At 55.4% G+C, this 16123-nt stretch overlaps 4 protein-coding genes across 7 annotated transcripts in view; 2 read left to right on the plus strand and 2 right to left on the minus strand.

The window, feature by feature from the left end:
- Impdh2 (inosine monophosphate dehydrogenase 2) overlaps positions 1-2845 on the plus strand; it is a 5221-nt gene extending 2376 nt beyond the window's left edge. The window contains exons 6-15 of one of the 2 annotated variants that reach the window (XM_029543349.1): positions 238-325; positions 402-601; positions 695-785; positions 870-965; positions 1183-1254; positions 1899-2042; positions 2130-2274; positions 2365-2508; positions 2590-2673; positions 2761-2845. In XM_029543349.1, coding sequence (XP_029399209.1) covers positions 238-325; positions 402-601; positions 695-785; positions 870-965; positions 1183-1254; positions 1899-2042; positions 2130-2274; positions 2365-2508; positions 2590-2673; positions 2761-2782 — 1086 coding nt within the window. In that variant the 3' untranslated portion in view covers positions 2783-2845. The remainder of the gene's footprint in view (positions 1-237; positions 326-401; positions 602-694; positions 786-869; positions 966-1182; positions 1255-1898; positions 2043-2129; positions 2275-2364; positions 2509-2589; positions 2674-2760) is intronic. The other variant, XM_021205938.2, reaches the window with a different exon arrangement.
- A 261-nt stretch (positions 2846-3106) lies between these two features.
- On the minus strand, positions 3107-4621 carry Ndufaf3 (NADH:ubiquinone oxidoreductase complex assembly factor 3). The gene is made up of 5 exons (XM_021207700.1): positions 4089-4621; positions 3809-4004; positions 3588-3654; positions 3403-3503; positions 3107-3319 (listed from the first exon to the last, which is right to left on the minus strand). Exons 1-5 carry the CDS (start codon positions 4163-4165, stop codon positions 3203-3205), a joined length of 558 nt encoding a protein of 185 aa, XP_021063359.1. The 5' UTR covers positions 4166-4621; the 3' UTR covers positions 3107-3202.
- A 2221-nt stretch (positions 4622-6842) lies between these two features.
- On the plus strand, positions 6843-10122 carry Dalrd3 (DALR anticodon binding domain containing 3). 3 transcript variants are annotated; one of them, XM_021208094.2, is made up of 12 exons: positions 6843-7470; positions 7545-7840; positions 7958-8208; positions 8286-8365; positions 8439-8567; positions 8782-8855; positions 8942-9003; positions 9110-9192; positions 9276-9452; positions 9526-9636; positions 9733-9801; positions 9899-10122. In XM_021208094.2, the coding sequence occupies exons 1-12, from the start codon at positions 7306-7308 to the stop codon at positions 10016-10018; spliced, it is 1617 nt and encodes a 538-aa protein (XP_021063753.1). In that variant the 5' UTR covers positions 6843-7305; the 3' UTR covers positions 10019-10122. The 3 variants fall into 3 exon arrangements, with proteins under 3 accessions (XP_021063753.1, XP_029398896.1, XP_029398897.1); XM_029543036.1 differs by having other exon boundaries at positions 8439-8581; positions 8772-8855; positions 9899-10121; XM_029543037.1 differs by having other exon boundaries at positions 7401-7470; positions 7723-7840; positions 8439-8581; positions 8772-8855; positions 9899-10121.
- Wdr6 (WD repeat domain 6) lies at positions 9652-16037 on the minus strand. Its single transcript, XM_021208093.2, has 6 exons — positions 15820-16037; positions 11451-13950; positions 11248-11343; positions 11042-11158; positions 10834-10952; positions 9652-10759 (listed from the first exon to the last, which is right to left on the minus strand). The coding sequence occupies exons 1-6, from the start codon at positions 15917-15919 to the stop codon at positions 10296-10298; spliced, it is 3396 nt and encodes a 1131-aa protein (XP_021063752.1). The 5' UTR covers positions 15920-16037; the 3' UTR covers positions 9652-10295.
- Positions 16038-16123: the final 86 nt, after the last annotated feature.

Consider the following 16123-nt stretch of genomic DNA (forward strand, 5'->3'; position numbering starts at 1 on the left):
TTTTGGTTTTGGTTTTTCGAAACAGAGTTTCTCTGTATAGCCCTGGCTGTCCTGGAACTCACTCTGTAGACCAGGCTGGCCTCCAACTCAGAAATCGGCCTGCCTCTGCCTCCCAAGTGCTGGGATTAAAGGTATGCGCCACCACGCCCGGCAAGGTGGTCTTTTGATAGTATAGTTTGACCTGTGGGTAAGGGAGGGTCCTGGTCTGACTGATCTTGGCCTCTTAACTCATCCTAGATCATGACTAAGAGGGAAGATTTGGTGGTAGCCCCTGCCGGCGTCACCTTGAAAGAGGCAAATGAGATTCTGCAGCGCAGTAAGAAGGGTAAGTCCTAGCCTACAAGCTGGGAAGGCGCTCAAATTCTGTTCAGACCCTGACAAGTGCCCTGCTCTGTCTTCAGGAAAGTTGCCCATTGTGAATGAAAATGATGAGCTGGTAGCCATCATTGCCCGGACAGACCTAAAGAAGAATCGCGATTACCCCCTGGCTTCCAAAGATGCCAAAAAGCAACTGCTGTGTGGGGCAGCCATTGGCACTCATGAGGATGACAAGTATAGGCTGGACTTACTGGCCCTTGCTGGCGTGGATGTAGTGGTTTTGGTAAGCTCCATTATAAATAAAGTGGGTCTTATTAATAAATGAGGTGATTTGCCATATGATGGTGTAGCTAGAACTTCGTTCTTCCTGTTCTAGGACTCTTCCCAGGGAAACTCCATCTTCCAAATCAATATGATCAAATACATCAAGGAGAAGTACCCCAGTCTCCAGGTCATTGGAGGCAATGGTAAGGGAAGACTACCAAGAGGGGATGAGACCATGCTCTCTACCACCGGGACCCTCCCTCATGAGCCTTTCTGTTTCACTGTAGTAGTCACTGCTGCGCAAGCCAAGAACCTCATAGATGCAGGTGTGGATGCTTTGCGAGTCGGCATGGGAAGTGGTTCCATCTGCATCACCCAGGAAGGTAAGACTACGCGTTGATTTGGGCCGTTGGCTCTTAGGGGACTACACTTGACTCCTCCAACATGGGCAACTCTAGGGCCAAACAGGCCTCTTGGATGGGTGACATGGCTGGAAGCAAGACAAGTTCTTGTCATCCCTCACCTGCCACTCCCTGCCTAGCCTGGCCTCCTTGCTCCTGCTCTGCCCTCTCTAAACTCTGGTCTGTTTGTTTTATTTAGCGGCTCCCAAGATCCCACCAGACATAAAGTCCCACAGCCCCAAATGCCCTTCTACTGTCTCGGGCTGCTATAGTAAGTCCGGCCCGGCCCACTGGCCCGGCCCAGCTGCCCACTGCCCGGCTGCTTGGTTGATGTAGCTGTAGCTCCCAGGGTTTGTGGTGCTCTTGGGTGGGCAGGGCAAACAGATGTACAGACCATGGTTTGGGGGCTGCTTGAGACCACAGCTCCTTCCTAGGGTGCTCCTAGAGCAGGGCCTCCTTCCTTCCTAAGGCCGGCCCTGCTCTGTCCACATACTCTGCAGTAGGCATGGCTCAACAACCAATTCTTGAACTCCTTCTCTTTATTACCATTGCCCTGATCTTGCCTGAGCTGTTCACTATGCAGGAAAGGCAAGGCCTGACTTGGCATCTCTAGATACTAACTGCACGGTGATTCTTGCCCCATCTGATACCAGCTGGGCGGGGCTTCCCGGCTGCTATAAACTGCATGTGCCTGAGGCTGCCATGGGCCCTAAACACATGCACGAGCACATGCAGAGGCGAAGGCAGCACAGGTGTTTGTACTATTTAGATAGATTGTAGCCATCCAAACACATCTCTTCACCACCTCTGGACTTGGTATAGGTGTCTTTCAGAGCTACTGGGTCCTGTGAGTAGCCTCTTGGCATCCCCTTAACCCAGGATTACATACCCATCTGTCCCTCCATCTCTCAACAGTGTTGGCCTGTGGGCGGCCCCAAGCCACAGCAGTGTACAAGGTCTCTGAGTATGCGCGTCGCTTTGGTGTTCCTGTTATTGCTGATGGAGGAATCCAAAATGTGGGTCATATTGCCAAAGCTTTGGCTCTTGGGGCTTCCACAGGTAAGGCCTAGTAACCTTAGGGCCTGGCTGGGGTCCCCTTTCCTGCCCTTCTCAGATCATGCCTCTAGTTGACTTGTCTGTCCCCAGTCATGATGGGCTCCCTCCTGGCTGCCACCACTGAGGCCCCTGGTGAGTACTTCTTCTCAGATGGGATCAGGCTGAAGAAGTACCGGGGTATGGGTTCTCTCGATGCCATGGACAAACATCTCAGCAGCCAGAACCGATACTTCAGGTGAGACAGGCAGATGAGCCAGCCCACCAAAGCCTGCTTTCGGTCTCAGCTCTTTGGCAACTTTGTTCATGTCTCTACCTCATCCAACAGTGAAGCTGACAAAATCAAAGTGGCCCAAGGAGTTTCAGGGGCAGTGCAGGACAAGGGGTCTATCCACAAGTTCGTTCCTTACTTGATTGCTGGCATCCAGCATTCCTGTCAGGACATTGGTGCCAAGAGTTTAACCCAAGTCAGGTGAGCTTGGGTAGCTGGGAATAAGAGTGGTGTGTGGCCAGCTACTGTCTGCATCTGCATCTAATTCCTGACTCTCTGCAGAGCCATGATGTACTCGGGGGAGCTTAAATTTGAGAAGAGGACATCCTCGGCTCAGGTGGAAGGTGGCGTCCACAGCCTCCATTCGTAAGTAGCCCTGGTGCTTGGGTGGAAGCTTGTGCCAGCCTCAGACATCCTCCTTCCTCCTAAACTCAAGATGGTTTCTCCCCACAGGTACGAGAAACGGCTTTTCTGAGAACAGATCCAGTACACGCCTTGAATTTTTCAATAAAAGTTTGGGAAAAAAGAAAGTGACAACTGATCTTTGAGTTCAATGGGCACTTGGAATTTTTGTGGTCCCCACCATCACCCATGTTCATAGGATATAGTCTCCTCATTTGTGACAGAGCTAAAAAAGTCAGGAAAGCTATTGGGGCCTCCTCAATATGAACTAAGTAGGTAGTGACCACTGCCTCCTAGCCTTTAAGGACCAGGGAATCCTACATTGTTGGGGTGAAAGCCCTTAGTAGTTGCCCCTCTTCCCTTCCCATCAGCAGCCAAACCCAGCAACAGTAATATGTAAGAGGAGTATAAATTATTATCCTGGGTAAGCATGACAAGTGTGGGGAACGTGCCGGGAGAGCATGCAGTGCCCTCCCTGACAGTCCCTGATGTGTCATTCCGAGGCTTGACCCAAAGAAGCCAGTGCAGTCTCTCCAGGAGGGGGAATGAGGGCAGCTCCCGTCACACGACCTTCGTGGCACAGGAAGTTGAAAGTGGCACAGGCATTGGGCTGCAAGAAGAACAGCATGAGAATTAGCATGCCTAGGCTGAGTAGGCCTGAACTAGGTAGACTTGTCACGTCCAACGACCTACCGTGTCCTGTACCTCCACAGCAATTCCCCGCTGCCTCATGGCCTGTAGGACCGGAGAGTGCAGCCGCTCAGTCTTGTTTCCGGTGCCCACCACAACAATCTCTAAGGAAGGTGGAGACAACCAAACGTTTAGGGTCTGATAGAGAAGTGGTCACTTAGGACCCAGTGCTCCCCACTGCCCCATACCTATCCTAGGTTCCAGCATCCAGAAAAGAGAGAAGCTCTCTTCGGTGATATCCTGATGGGATCCCACCTGTATGGTAGCAGAGGCCATTCAACACGTCAAATCTATACAGCCTTTACTCACAGCGACACGAATAGACAACAAAATAAAACTAAATTTGCTAGGAGGGAGTGCCTTTTGGAGCTATGTTTAAGTTTCAATGTGGGGGGGGGGGGAGGCTCACGTTCCACTGGACCACCGTCTGTGGGAGCAGCACGCAAGGGCCAAACACGCGGTTTCCGCAGATAGTGAAACCTCTGCTATTGTAGCTGTCGATGTACACGGCCTGAGGGAACTCGTTTTGCAGCAGAGAGATGCGAGTCCGCTGATATAACTCATCGTCCGCCGGAGAAAGCCGGTGTCCCCGACGCGGGTTCCTCCTGCGGAGGGCTAAAGTCAGGAGCTCGTGGCCAGGCCAGACTATGCGGGAATGCAAGGTCAGAGGCTCGACAGGGGTTGCTCACCACAGCCGATCGACGTGCCGACAGAGCGGCGCAGGTCGCGTTCGGAAAAGGCAGCGAAATCCTAGAGCAGTGGCCATGGCTGCAACGGCGCTTAATGACCCGGTCGTAGGGGCAGAGTTGTCTGTCTCAAAGCGGCCACAGCGCCTCCTGCGTCCTGGAGGGCACTGCGCACCTTGAACGGCTCAGTGGGTCAATGCAGAGCCTCTGTCTCCCCGTGCGGGTGTGTCAGCACCTGTCGCCCACCCCGCCCCAGGCAGCCAGCGACAGTCCCTAAGGAGGGGGGGAGGGAAACACCTGCTAGTACGGGCGCCCTCAGGGTATTGTTTAGGCCACCGCCGCGGCCTGTTCCTGGGATTCTCAGCCATTATTCGGGCTCCCAGGGACCAGGGCGGGGCAGCTGCGCACCTGGTCCTGTTATGAACACCTGGCCAGGGTGTGGTGCCAGCCTCCAGGCCCTTAATCCCAGGCTTTAGAGAGTCGGGCTCCGAGGGCGGGGCGGGTGGCTAAGGTTTCCCTAGCTAGTCTCCAAATCGCTGCTTTTCCCCAACCGTCACCCTCGCGACCGTTGGCGACGGCGCAGCGCTCCATGAGAGGCGTGGCCGAGCGTGGATTGGTTTCCCGGCAGCGCGAGGGGGTGTGGCCAGATGGTTTCTCCTTAAAATGGCTCCAAGTCTGGGGACAGCTAGAGCCAGCGGAAGGGCACGCCGTGGCAGTGCTGGAGTAGCTGTTCGTGTGGGACTGACTGGGCCAAACCGGACCAGACGTGAAGTAGACAGCGCCTGGAGCACCACCCCGTCCTCGCGCGCTCTGCGTGCGCGTACCGAGAGTCTCCCTCCCCCTGTCTTGAGCTGAGTCTAGGGCCTACTGGCGCATGAGTCCTTGGCGTCCCGCGGCATGGGCATCTCTGCGCACCGGTTCTGTCCTGGCCTCAGAGGAACTTTGTCGCGTTCTCTATCCGCTGGACTAGACGGGTGGGATGCTTGACACAAATGGTGCTTGACTGTGGGGTTCTTTGCAGGACCGGTTGCAATGGGCTTGGGGGGAGGCTGTCCTGCCGCTGCTATGTGGGCCAGTTTGGCCCCATGCACTTCGTGAGCTGGCAGCGTCACCGGACAAAAGGTCCTAAGCTTTGGGGTGTCCCAGGAGTGGACACATGGGTTTACTTCCTCTCGGGTCCCACGGGATCGCTTCCCTCTTGACGGATTCCGAAGCCTGCCCGGTACAAGTGGATCCTGCTTGGGACTCACAGGGCTAATCCTGCCCTTCTGAGCTAATCCGGATCAGGACCGCGTCCCGGGGGATGCCCACACCTTTTATTGTTCTGGGGCCCAGGTGAGCGTCTCATTGTCACTAGACTGGTTTCAAACACCTACTCCTTCCCCGTCAGCCCACTGGGAAGGGATGGGCGGGTTTGGCCTCAGGGCGAGTGACCTGGGAGCAAGAGCCCTCCTCCAATGGCTGGACAGCGGGCAACGGAATCCCAAAAGCAGCTGTTGTCTCCAGAGCATTCCAGCTGCACTTGGATTTCGTTCCCTGCTCTCCTGCCTGAGCAGCGCCCTGGCCCAGATAATGTGGTCTCTATTCTCAGAAACACTACTGGGCCATTCTGATCTCCATTTCTCAGGTGCACCCCCAGACGGGCGCGCAGGCAGAGGCGACGAAAAGAGCTCGGGCTGATGGCCCTCTCTGGAACCCCTGGAGAACTCTGACGAGGGAGGTCCTGGGTCCTCTCTGTAGGGCCGCAATGGCGGTGAGTCCCACAGGGCCGCCCAGCCCGCAGCTCGCTAAAGATAGCTCTTCACTTCCTGGGGAAAAACCACCCCAACCGTCTTCATGGAGGGAGAGTAACTAAAATCACCAACTTGCTGGTGGGTCCCAGCCCTGCTAGCAGCTGAACCCACACCACAGCATGGAAAGTGCTTTGGAATGACACGATCACTCCCGTTGAGTGGGCACCCAAGAAGCCATCGGGAATGTCGTGTCCGCCCAGTGCTCTTTCGGCACCTCCCAAACAGAGCCTCATAGCCCCGGCCTTCCCGAACTTTTCCTGTCTCTAGATGTCACTCCTCTCCGGAGCAAAGTTCACCAGTTGGATTCATTCATTACTGGGGGAAGTGGAATTTTACGTTACTTACTTGGAAACGAAAGCGTTTGGACAGAGAAAAGCTCTCCTGCAGCTTGCTCTACCTGAGATCTCTGCTTATTTGGGTCTTCTCGTGATCACATTTGTCTTAAACTGGCCAGTTGCCTAAAGAATCAAAGGTGCCGGTAACACTAGTTTAAAGGAAAAACATTGAAGGCTGGTAATTTTGTAAATTATGATGACTCTAATTCCTCAGGTATCAAGATGGGCAATTCTATCAGATTGGGTTTTTACTAAGAATAAAGACATCCCATACCGCAGCCGAGGAAAGGCGTGACAACAATCAGAAAGAACTCAAATTTTGCTTTGTTTCGTAACTTTTCCAAGTAGGCGGTAAAGGATCTTTAATGGAAGACAGGAGTGGTGGCACACACCTTCAATCCCAGTACTCAAGGGGCAGAGGCGCCGGGCATGGTGGCACACGTCTTTAATCCCAGAATTTGGGAGGCAGAGGCAGGAGAATTTCTGAGTTCGAGGCCAGCCTGGTCTACAAAGTGAGTTCCAGGACAGACAGGGCTACACAAAGAAGCCCTGTCTCGAAAAAACAAAACAAAACAAAAAAAGAGGCAGAGGCAGGTGGATCTCTGTGAGTTTAAGGCCCTGCTGGTCTACAAAATGAGTTCCAGGACAGCCACAGCTACACAGAGAAACAAAGTGTCATTAATGGTACAGCCTTATTCCTTTGACATTTTGTCTCCTGCGTCTGACCTTTAATTTGTTTAAATGGGGCAAAAAAAGAAAAAAAGAGACAAACACAAAGACGTGAAACTTTGACGGCAAAGTGTCTTGCCTGGTAACAAAGGTCCGTTATCAAAGTAATAATTCGAGGTGACGATTTTTTTAAAAAGGAGGAAAAATGGACCCTCAGATTTGGGAGCTAGGGCTCATGAATACAGGAAAGGCCATCGGGAGGGAGCGCTGGAGGCGTGGGTAGAATGTACGCTCACTTGGCATGCTCGAGCGCTCTGGTCCACTCAGGAGAATCCAGGGCCGGATCCCCGCCCCCGCCAGGCGGACCTCCCGGAAGCTCTACGGATTAACTTACTTCCTGTTCCATTTAGTCTTCCGGTCGCCATGGCGACCGGGCGTCTTGGGGTTGGCGAGACGCTGGAGGCCCTTAATGCAGCTGTAGGGCCTGGTAGCCCGGTGTGGTTTAAGGAAACGCATGCCCGGCACCTTCGTGTCCGAGACTTCTTGGCACCGCGAAGCGCGCTACAGGCGCGCTTCAGGGACGGGCAGGTGGGTGCGCGCCTGCCGGGCATGTGTAGCGGGATCCACGGAACTACGGTCCACTTACACACATCTGCCTGCAGGTGCCAGAGTGTGTGTTCCGTGCGGTCTCCTGCCTGCAGGGTCCGGGGGTGGCCCCTGTACTGCGCTGCGCGCCGACACCCGCGGGTTTATCGCTCCAACTACAGCGGCCCGCAGTCTTCGAACATGTACTCGGTGCCCTGGCCTCCTATGCTACTCCCGCCAAACCTGTCTCACCAGGCCCTCGAGTTGTCCTACATTGCCCAGCACTGCGCTGTAATCCGGGTACGCTCCGACTGAGCCAGCTGCGTGCCGTGCTCGTAGCCGATCACCTAGTACGGGTACTGCGTGCTCATGGGTAAGTGCGTATTCGAAGCTATAATGGCAAAAGACGGAACATTTGGGGATAGAAAAGTGGGAGTCATGATAATCTAAACCTGGTTCGCAGGCTGAGACAGCCTCCCTTGCTTTGCAGGGTACGTGTGTGCTCAGTGCCCCCGGTGCGGGACCCTCACATGTCAACTTTCCTCCAGAAACTTCGGGTGGAATGGCCGACTGCCTCGAAGAGCACCTCGACAGAAACACTGAGAACCTGTGTTCTTGCAAACCTTAATGGTTCTAAGGAAGAGACGCTGCCCCCTGGCGTCCTAGGCCGACTGTGTCTGAAGGAACTGGTAGAACAGAGACGTGCTGCTGGCTATGACCCCAGCATAGACCACTGTTTGGGTAGGACAAACGCCAGGACATGGGTGGGGTAGTCTCTCTGCACTGCCAGGCACTTCAACACCTCTCGTTTTCTGTAGTGACTGAAGATCTGCTCTCTGTGCTCTCTGAGCTGCAGGAGGCTGTGCGCCATTGGTCAGAGGGTGGCCTCCCAGGCCCGGTGAGTGGCTGTTTTGACCTCTGCCCGGACTGGTTTTCTGCATCTTTGTAGTAACTGCCTCATCTCTCCTCAGGCTGGGGGTCCAGATGTCGGTGTCGATGACTGCGTGGTTATACACGTGGTTAGCTGTGAGGAGGCATTCCAGCAACAAAAGCTGGATCTGCTTTGGCAGAGGCTGGATGACCGGGCTCCTCACAAGCAGGTTGGTTACCAAAGGTAAACCAAACCACCCTCAGGCCTGTAAGACCATGGGTTTAGAAACTGATGTGACCTTAGGGGCCCGTGCAGCAAGTGCAAATGTCCTGTGACTGTGTAGTCTTAAGATTGGGAAAACCGAGGTAGAAAAGCAACTGATGTAGTTCCCTGGAGGCAGGAGGGTAGTGCCAACTGGGCTGAGCCCTTCCAGTCTTTCACAGAAGCACCTGGTGTGTGGCCCAGTGAAAATAGCTGGTGTACCCGGCACCCAGATGGCTGCCCCTGAGTACTACAGGTGAGTTTGAAAGGAATGCCACCCACAGTCGAGAGGTAGGGACAGCTTTCACGGGGACCTTGCTTACTACTGGCTTGCTCTTCTAGGCTCAGACATGCTCAGGTGTGTGAGACCTCAGCTCTGAAGCACGGAGGAGACCTGGCACAAGGTACACCTGGGAGAGCCTGCGTGTGCGCTGCCGTAGAAGCAGGTCATGCACACCTCCAGCCCGTATGCTGTCTTCAGACACTGACCAGTCCTCTTTCTCACCCCAGACCCTGCCTGGACTGAGACCTTCGATATCCTCTCCGTGGCCACCATCAAATTTGAGATGCTGAGCACAGCTCCACAGAGCCAGGTAAGCCTGGTGCCTCCCAGCACCATGACGGAGGATGCAGGCACATAGCCAATGCCCTCTGCAGCTATGTTCCCATTCCCCAGCTCCTACTGGCCCACAGCACCATCTCCACAAAGGGCACAAAGAGTGGGACTTTTGTCATGTATAACTGTGCCCGCCTTGCCACACTCTTCGAGGGCTACAAACACGGAATGGAACAAGGTCTGTACCCTGCTTTTCCGCTTGTGAGCAGTCTGGACTTCTCACTTCTCCATGATGAGGTGAGTGTTGGTCCTGATAAACATCCACAGGCAGAAGGCTCGGACTTGCCTTCCTAGCACTCTTGTCCCACAGGGTGAGTGGCTGCTGCTTTTCAACAGTGTCCTTCCCTTCCTGGACCTGCTGAGCCAGACTGTGAGTCTGGCCGGCACCCCAGGCCTCCACATCCCTGTTCGCACAGAGATGGTAAGGCACAGAAGACACTACACACATTATTCTTTATTTTGGGTTGTGACACAAGAAAAAAGACAACAGCTCAACGACTCAACGTCTGTCTTCTAGGTGTGCAAGTTCCTGGTACAGCTCAGCATGGATTTCAGCTCCTACTATAACCGAGTACATATTCTAGGGGTGAGCATACAGCAAGGGGGGGGGGGAGGTCTGCGGGAAATGTGGGCAAGGTTGAGCGCATGGGAAACGAGGATGCGCCTGGCTGCTTTTGTTTCAGGAACCTCGGCCACACCTCTTTGGTCAGATGTTTGCTCGCCTACAGCTTTTGAGGGCAGTGCGTGAGGTGTTCCACACAGGCTTGGCTATGCTGGGCCTCCCTCCGCTGAGCCACATCTAAGGGCCCAATAACTGGGAATGTTTATAAAAGCATCAACTGGGAAAGAAACAAGACCTCACAGATGTTGGGCACTTAAAGTCAGAATAAATACAGTTTCATCCTATTGTGAGAGAGGCGTGTTCTTGGTCCACCTATGCAACACCCTACTGGATACTTGCAAGAACCTATGGTACTGCCTCACCTCCCCAGAGCACACTGAGCATGACACAGACAGCTGATCCCTGCTCTACTGTCTGCACTCAGGCCCTGTGCTCGGTTCTCTACCCACTGGGATAACTCAGTCATACCAGTTGTACACCTCAAGTCCCTGACCTGCCAGAGCACAACGGTGGCCAAACTCAGGGCTCACAGGCCAGCAGTCCATGTCGGCCACATCTGGCACATGGTACACAGTGCTATTCATGAAGGTGGGCTCACCCTGTCCCAGACGCCAGAAGGTCAGCCGCTGGTCTATGGAGGCTGAGACCATAAGCTTGGGACTTAGGATCTTGACGCCTGTCACATGGGCAGCATGTGCGCAGGGGACAGAATATTCCTCTAGGACACATAACTGGGGCACCAGCTCAGCCTCCCCATCAGCCTCTTCCGGCTCTGGCATCTTCACAGCAAGCGTGAAGACATGCAGGGACCCATCTTCACTGCCACTGGCCACAAGGTGATGGCCCTCAGGTGTCGGCAAAGTGTGCAGGCTATTGACGCCACAGCTATGGGCCTGCACGGTCATGGAGGGGGTGCCCATCTCTGGAGGAAGAGAGTGGCTGTTAGGCTCCCGCTTCCATCTTGTGTGAGGTGATGAGGGGCGTCTTAGTACTCACGGTAGGGAAGCCCGGGGTGTGCCGGGAGCTCCAGGGTCGTAGAGCCTCGGTCCATTGCGGTGGTGAGGTCCCAGAAGGCAAGGCTACCGTCTGTAGCGGCGCTGCACAGGATCAGCCTCCTGGAAGCCAGGAGAGGGCAGCCAGATCAGTAAAAGGGATGGAGAGACAACAGGAGCTCTTACCCAACCCACAGAGGGCTGCCTCTCACCGACGCTGGTTAGGTGCCTCATGTGTGAAGGAGTGGACTTTGAGCACACACCGCTTATGGTGGAAAGATTCAGCTAGGAGATGCAGAATTCGCCCAGAGTCCTGAAGGAGAAAGAGCCTGGGGGCGAGGAGGAGGGGTGGTGGACTCAGAACTGTCCTGGAGTGCTCACACCCTCCCCCTCCCCCTCCCCTGCCCCAAGCGCTCACCTCACTGCTCCATCACTACAGGCTGCGGCCACAAGGGGGCCAGGGCCGAGGCCAGGCCTGTCAGAGTCAAGCTCACAAATAGCGAGAGACATGTACCTGCAGAAGGAACACACCGGTCAGGTGGGGCCTGCAGTAAGGAGGCGGGACTAGAGCGTCCCTATAACCCTCGCTCGCCCCGCCCATGACAGGAAGTCTGCCCGTACCTGGTCTCAGGGTCCACCTTGATCATCTTGTGCTTGTTCCTCTGCCGGTCCCAGTACTCATCCAGCCGGTGGGATGAAAGGTGCATGACATGACAGGCAAGGCGGCTGGGGGTGCTGGCGTCCGGAGTGACCATGAGGCTGAAGCAGTGCATCTCGGCTCGGCCCCCTGCAGACACTACCTGAGCAGTGAGCCCTGGTCGAGCATCCTGTGGGCCACCTGGGGTGCCAACAGCCCACACTGCCAGGGCTCGCACAGAGGAGATGTGGTTACAGACGGAAGTGAGGGCGTGGGCTGAGCCTGTGGTGGTGGGAAGTGCTAGGACACAGACCGTAGTGTCCTCACTGCCTGTTATCACGATGTCAATCAGACCAGGCCCCTCACTGCCAGGCTCCAGGGAGTCAGGATGCTCCAAATTGGGTACCTCAAATTCAGGGCCCAGGGTCACAGTGCCCACACGCTTTACACATGTGATTTCGCGGCCATGCAGACCCTCCCGGAGAATCACGTTAGGCCGAATACAGCCACCTAGAGCCCGATAGAGCATGACCTCACCATCCTTCAGGTAGGTAAAGGCCATGGCTGCCTCGGTATCAGAAAAGGCCCAGGAGCGGTGCCCTCCACCACAGTTGACGATATGCAGCTTCTCATGGGACCGGGGGCTCCACACTACAAATTCGTTGGCATGGAAACCCAAGATGACCATACTTCCATCAGGTACCATCCGAAGCCCAGCTACCCAGTTCATGCCTCGACAGGCTTTCTGCCTTAGGACTGGCTGGAGGTGGCCGCCATGTACAAAGAGCTGGAAGTAGGAGCTATCCCGCCCTGTGGTGTATACGTAGCCACCATGGCAGGTAACTGAGGTCACACCCTGTTTCCCATGCAGAGAATGGAGTGTAGAGACGGGGCCTATTCCTGTCGGGGCACTCTCAGACCCACTGCTCCCACTACCAGCTCCAGGTGCCTCAGCTGCGGTAATAGCCTTGCCTCCGGTAATAGCCTTGCCTCCGACCCCAGGCTTTTTGAATAGACATGGTCTGACAGGGAATAGCATCACAGAGCCACGGCGGTCCCCACAGACGAGGAAGTCACCCGGGGGCAGGAAAGCACTACATGTGTGCCATCTTTGCTTGCTTGGGGGAAGGAGGTACCGGCAGCGTTCCTTAACAAAGATAGCCTTGCCGGTGGGTGCGGCTGAGATCTCCAAGCAAGCTATCACCCCGCCAGGGCCCGATGCTAACAAAAGCAGCTCCTCGTAGCCACGAAGGGCCCAGCTCAGGCTGTGCACCTTCCCCTGGAACAGTTTCTGCTCAACGGCAGCAGTGGGGGTGTTGATGGGAACAACCTTAACAAGACCCTCCCCGTTGGCCAAGGCACAGAGTCCAAAGCCCTCTGGCCCGGGAGCTGCCTCCAGCAGACAGTAAGACCGGAAGCGATTGTCCTCCAGCAGCTGTTCCCAGCACTTGACCTCAAGGTCGTAGAGGTACAGGGCCCCCACATCAGTCACTGCCAGGACTCGCCAGGAACCAGCCAGAGTCACAGCCTTGAGGGCACCTGGCCGGCTAGGAGATTTGAAGGACAGAGACGAGACGCCCAGGCCTGGGTATCCTCTGCCGACCAGGTGCCAAAGCCGAATGCCCGAGTCGTCTCCCCCAGTGATCACCCAGGCCTGCCTCTCGTGAGTGGCTATGGCCCGGATCCCTCGACCCCGGTGGCCCCGAAAGGCCTGAAGGATCTCGCCTTCGTGGCTCCACACCAAGCAGACACAGTCCTCTCCTGCACTGATAAGATAGTTCTCTAAGAGCTTCACCTGCCACACGCGGGCACTGTGCCCAAAACAGTGGCCAATATTCTGAACCCGACCCCCAGGCACCCGGAGGTCCCCCACCTTCCAGAGACGAACACTTCGGTCTTCTGAAGCAGTTGCCAGCAGGCCCTTACTTTCTAGGTATGACATGCTAAAGATGACACCCACGTGGCCACTAACCCGCCGGTCGGGGGCCACAGGCTTGTTGTCTGTTAAAGCAGTGGCTGGGTACCAGATCAAGAGCTCATTAGAAACTGCGCCAGCTACGATGGTCAGCTCCTTCCAGGTGTCGCCAACCAGGCAGGCTGAGGACAGGGTGCACCTGTCTGTGCAGGGGACGTCCTGCAGCATGCACCCTATCACCGGGTCATACAGTACCACTGAGTTGTGGCCCAAGGCCACGGCTACGTTACCCTCGAGCCAGCGGACATCCCAGATCCAGTCGGACATGTTCCACAGGCCAGAGCGCCAGAGCTCTCGAAGATGGCTTTGACCCCAGCTTATTTTCACAACTCTGAGTCCCTTGCTCCCAAACACAGCTATCATAGCCTCAGAGTCCAGGTCTCCTTCGGGCTCTGGTCGCACTCGGAACCCATGGATGAGAAAGTGACCAAGCAGGTTCTGGACTCTCTTCACCATTCGGAGATGCCCACCAAGGTCCAAGTTGTACACCAGTAAATCAGGCCCCTCGCCTAGACAGAGGTAAAGAACCACATCAACACCACGTGCACACGTGTGCATGCGCGCATGCACGCACCTGACTCTAGGACACATGAGTGGAGCAGACTACTCCTTAGCAGGACACAGCATCCTACCAAACCCGTGCGTCCGCTTCAGCCGGACCTTGATTACAAATGCACACTTCTCTCATTCACTCGTTTTTTTGTGGTAAGGTTCTCTCAGAGCCCAGGTTGGCCTTGAGTTCAAGATCCTCAGCCTTATCCTCAGCCTCGCATCTGCTGAGACAGTGGCAGTATGCTGTCACGCCTGGCTATCCATCACCCTTAATGGACAGTCACGAGGATTTCCTCTGGTGCACATCATCCTTACACTTCAGGTGGGAAACCCTTCCTCTGCTCTAGTCCAAATTCTCAGCATGATCTGCCTCTGCATGCATCTTCCTGATTCTCCATCCCTTAGGGAAAAGGCTATGCCTACCATCAGCGCCCCTGAGCCTAGACAGGGGCGGGGAAGGCGGGAGGGGGTGTGCCAAAGCTGCCCAGACTTTGCAGGCAGGAGTGAGGCTTGCATTCTGGCCCCACCCCTGGACCGCTGTGAGATCATCCTTTGTATGAGACTGAGACTTAGAAGCAACAACGCTTGGAAGGAGAGATGAGGTGCAGGTATTACAAACCTGGACAGCATTTAACGCAGCAGAAACAGCTAATGTCTTCTGAGTTAGGCACATTCAGAACTTGTGCTCAGAGGGGCTTGTCCAGGGCCTCCCTCTATACAAATGCACATACTTCCTCGGGAATTTCTTACCCCCCATACATGTGTATAGAACCCACAGACATTTTCCAGAATGGGACTCTCCGCTCCTTTTTGGTCACCTTGCAGTCATTTGTTTCCCACAATCTCCTCCTCCCCGGACTTGTCAGTGTTCCTCATTACCAGCCTCTCTGCCCATCCCCAGCCCTTCCCCTCCCCCAGCCAAAGCCCAGAGAGCTCAACATTACTCCTCTCCTAATGTCTCTTTCTTCAAAGTCTACAGATTTCATTTCCTGAAGTTTGCTGGTCCCACCTCCAGAGGGTTTTCAGCTCACTGGAGCAACCCAATATTTGCACACACACACACACACACACACACACACACACACACACACCCTTATCAACTCTAGAGTATACCCTCACCACAAGACAAACACACCCCTGCTGGGGTTAATGGCTGACCCAAGGCCTAATTGTCAGTGCCAAGGGCCCTTGTAAAATCCAACACCACCATCACCAACGGATGGCTTCGTACCAGGCCCTACTGCTTCCAGGACACTCGGCACCTCAGATCCATCTCAGACCTTTCCCACCAGACACGGAGACATGTGATTACTAACCCAGTTGGCTCAGAACCCCAACCATCTCAAGAGGAACTGCAGCCTCTCTGGATACTACTCTACTCAGAAAGCAATTTTTGGCCCCCTCATCTCTGGGGGCGGGGCTTCACCCTCCCCAGGAGCCACACTCCGGCCACACCCCCTGAAGCAGCCCCTTTTTTTTCTTCCTCTCCAGGGGTTTTGATCATTTGCGTTCACCTGCGGGTGCAACGTCCCTCCCCCAAATTGGAACAACTGAGTCCCCCACACCTTCGCGTGTCTCTGTCCACCCTTTTCACGCTGGCTACAGTTTATGAAGAGCTGCCACTGTTCCTCGAGCCCCGCCCTCCTCCCGCTGGTCTGTGTTTCCCGCCACCTCCGAACCTGCCTTATTCCCCCCACTCCCACCCCTCGCCAGTGCCCAGCCCGCTGCCCACCCTCCTCCCCAGGGCATCCCTTTGTCCGGTGCGACCACCCGGGGAGAGGCTAGTTCTTCGCCCGCTAGCACGAATAGAGTCGACCAAGCCTCACCCGCCAGCAGCCTGTCCCCAACGCACTCCAGACCCGTAACCGGGAGGAGTATGAGCTCGGAGGTCGCCCGCGGCCAGACATAGTCCCCGAAAGCGTCCATGACGTTCCTGAAGCTGCTGTGGCTGCCACAGACAAGAAGAGAGCTGCGTTCTCGCGAGAACCAGCCGTCTGGAGAGCCGCGCTGCAGAGCTCCGGAGCCCTTAGCTACAGGTAGCAAAGCCCTGGCACTGGGCTGAGGACGTCCAATGACGACCCTGTCCCCCACGCGATCCCGCTCCTGATTGGCCGGATCAGAGTCTCCCCC

This window comes from Mus pahari, chromosome 10, assembly GCF_900095145.1.
Source record: "Mus pahari chromosome 10, PAHARI_EIJ_v1.1, whole genome shotgun sequence".
Lineage (NCBI taxonomy): Eukaryota > Metazoa > Chordata > Mammalia > Rodentia > Muridae > Mus > Mus pahari.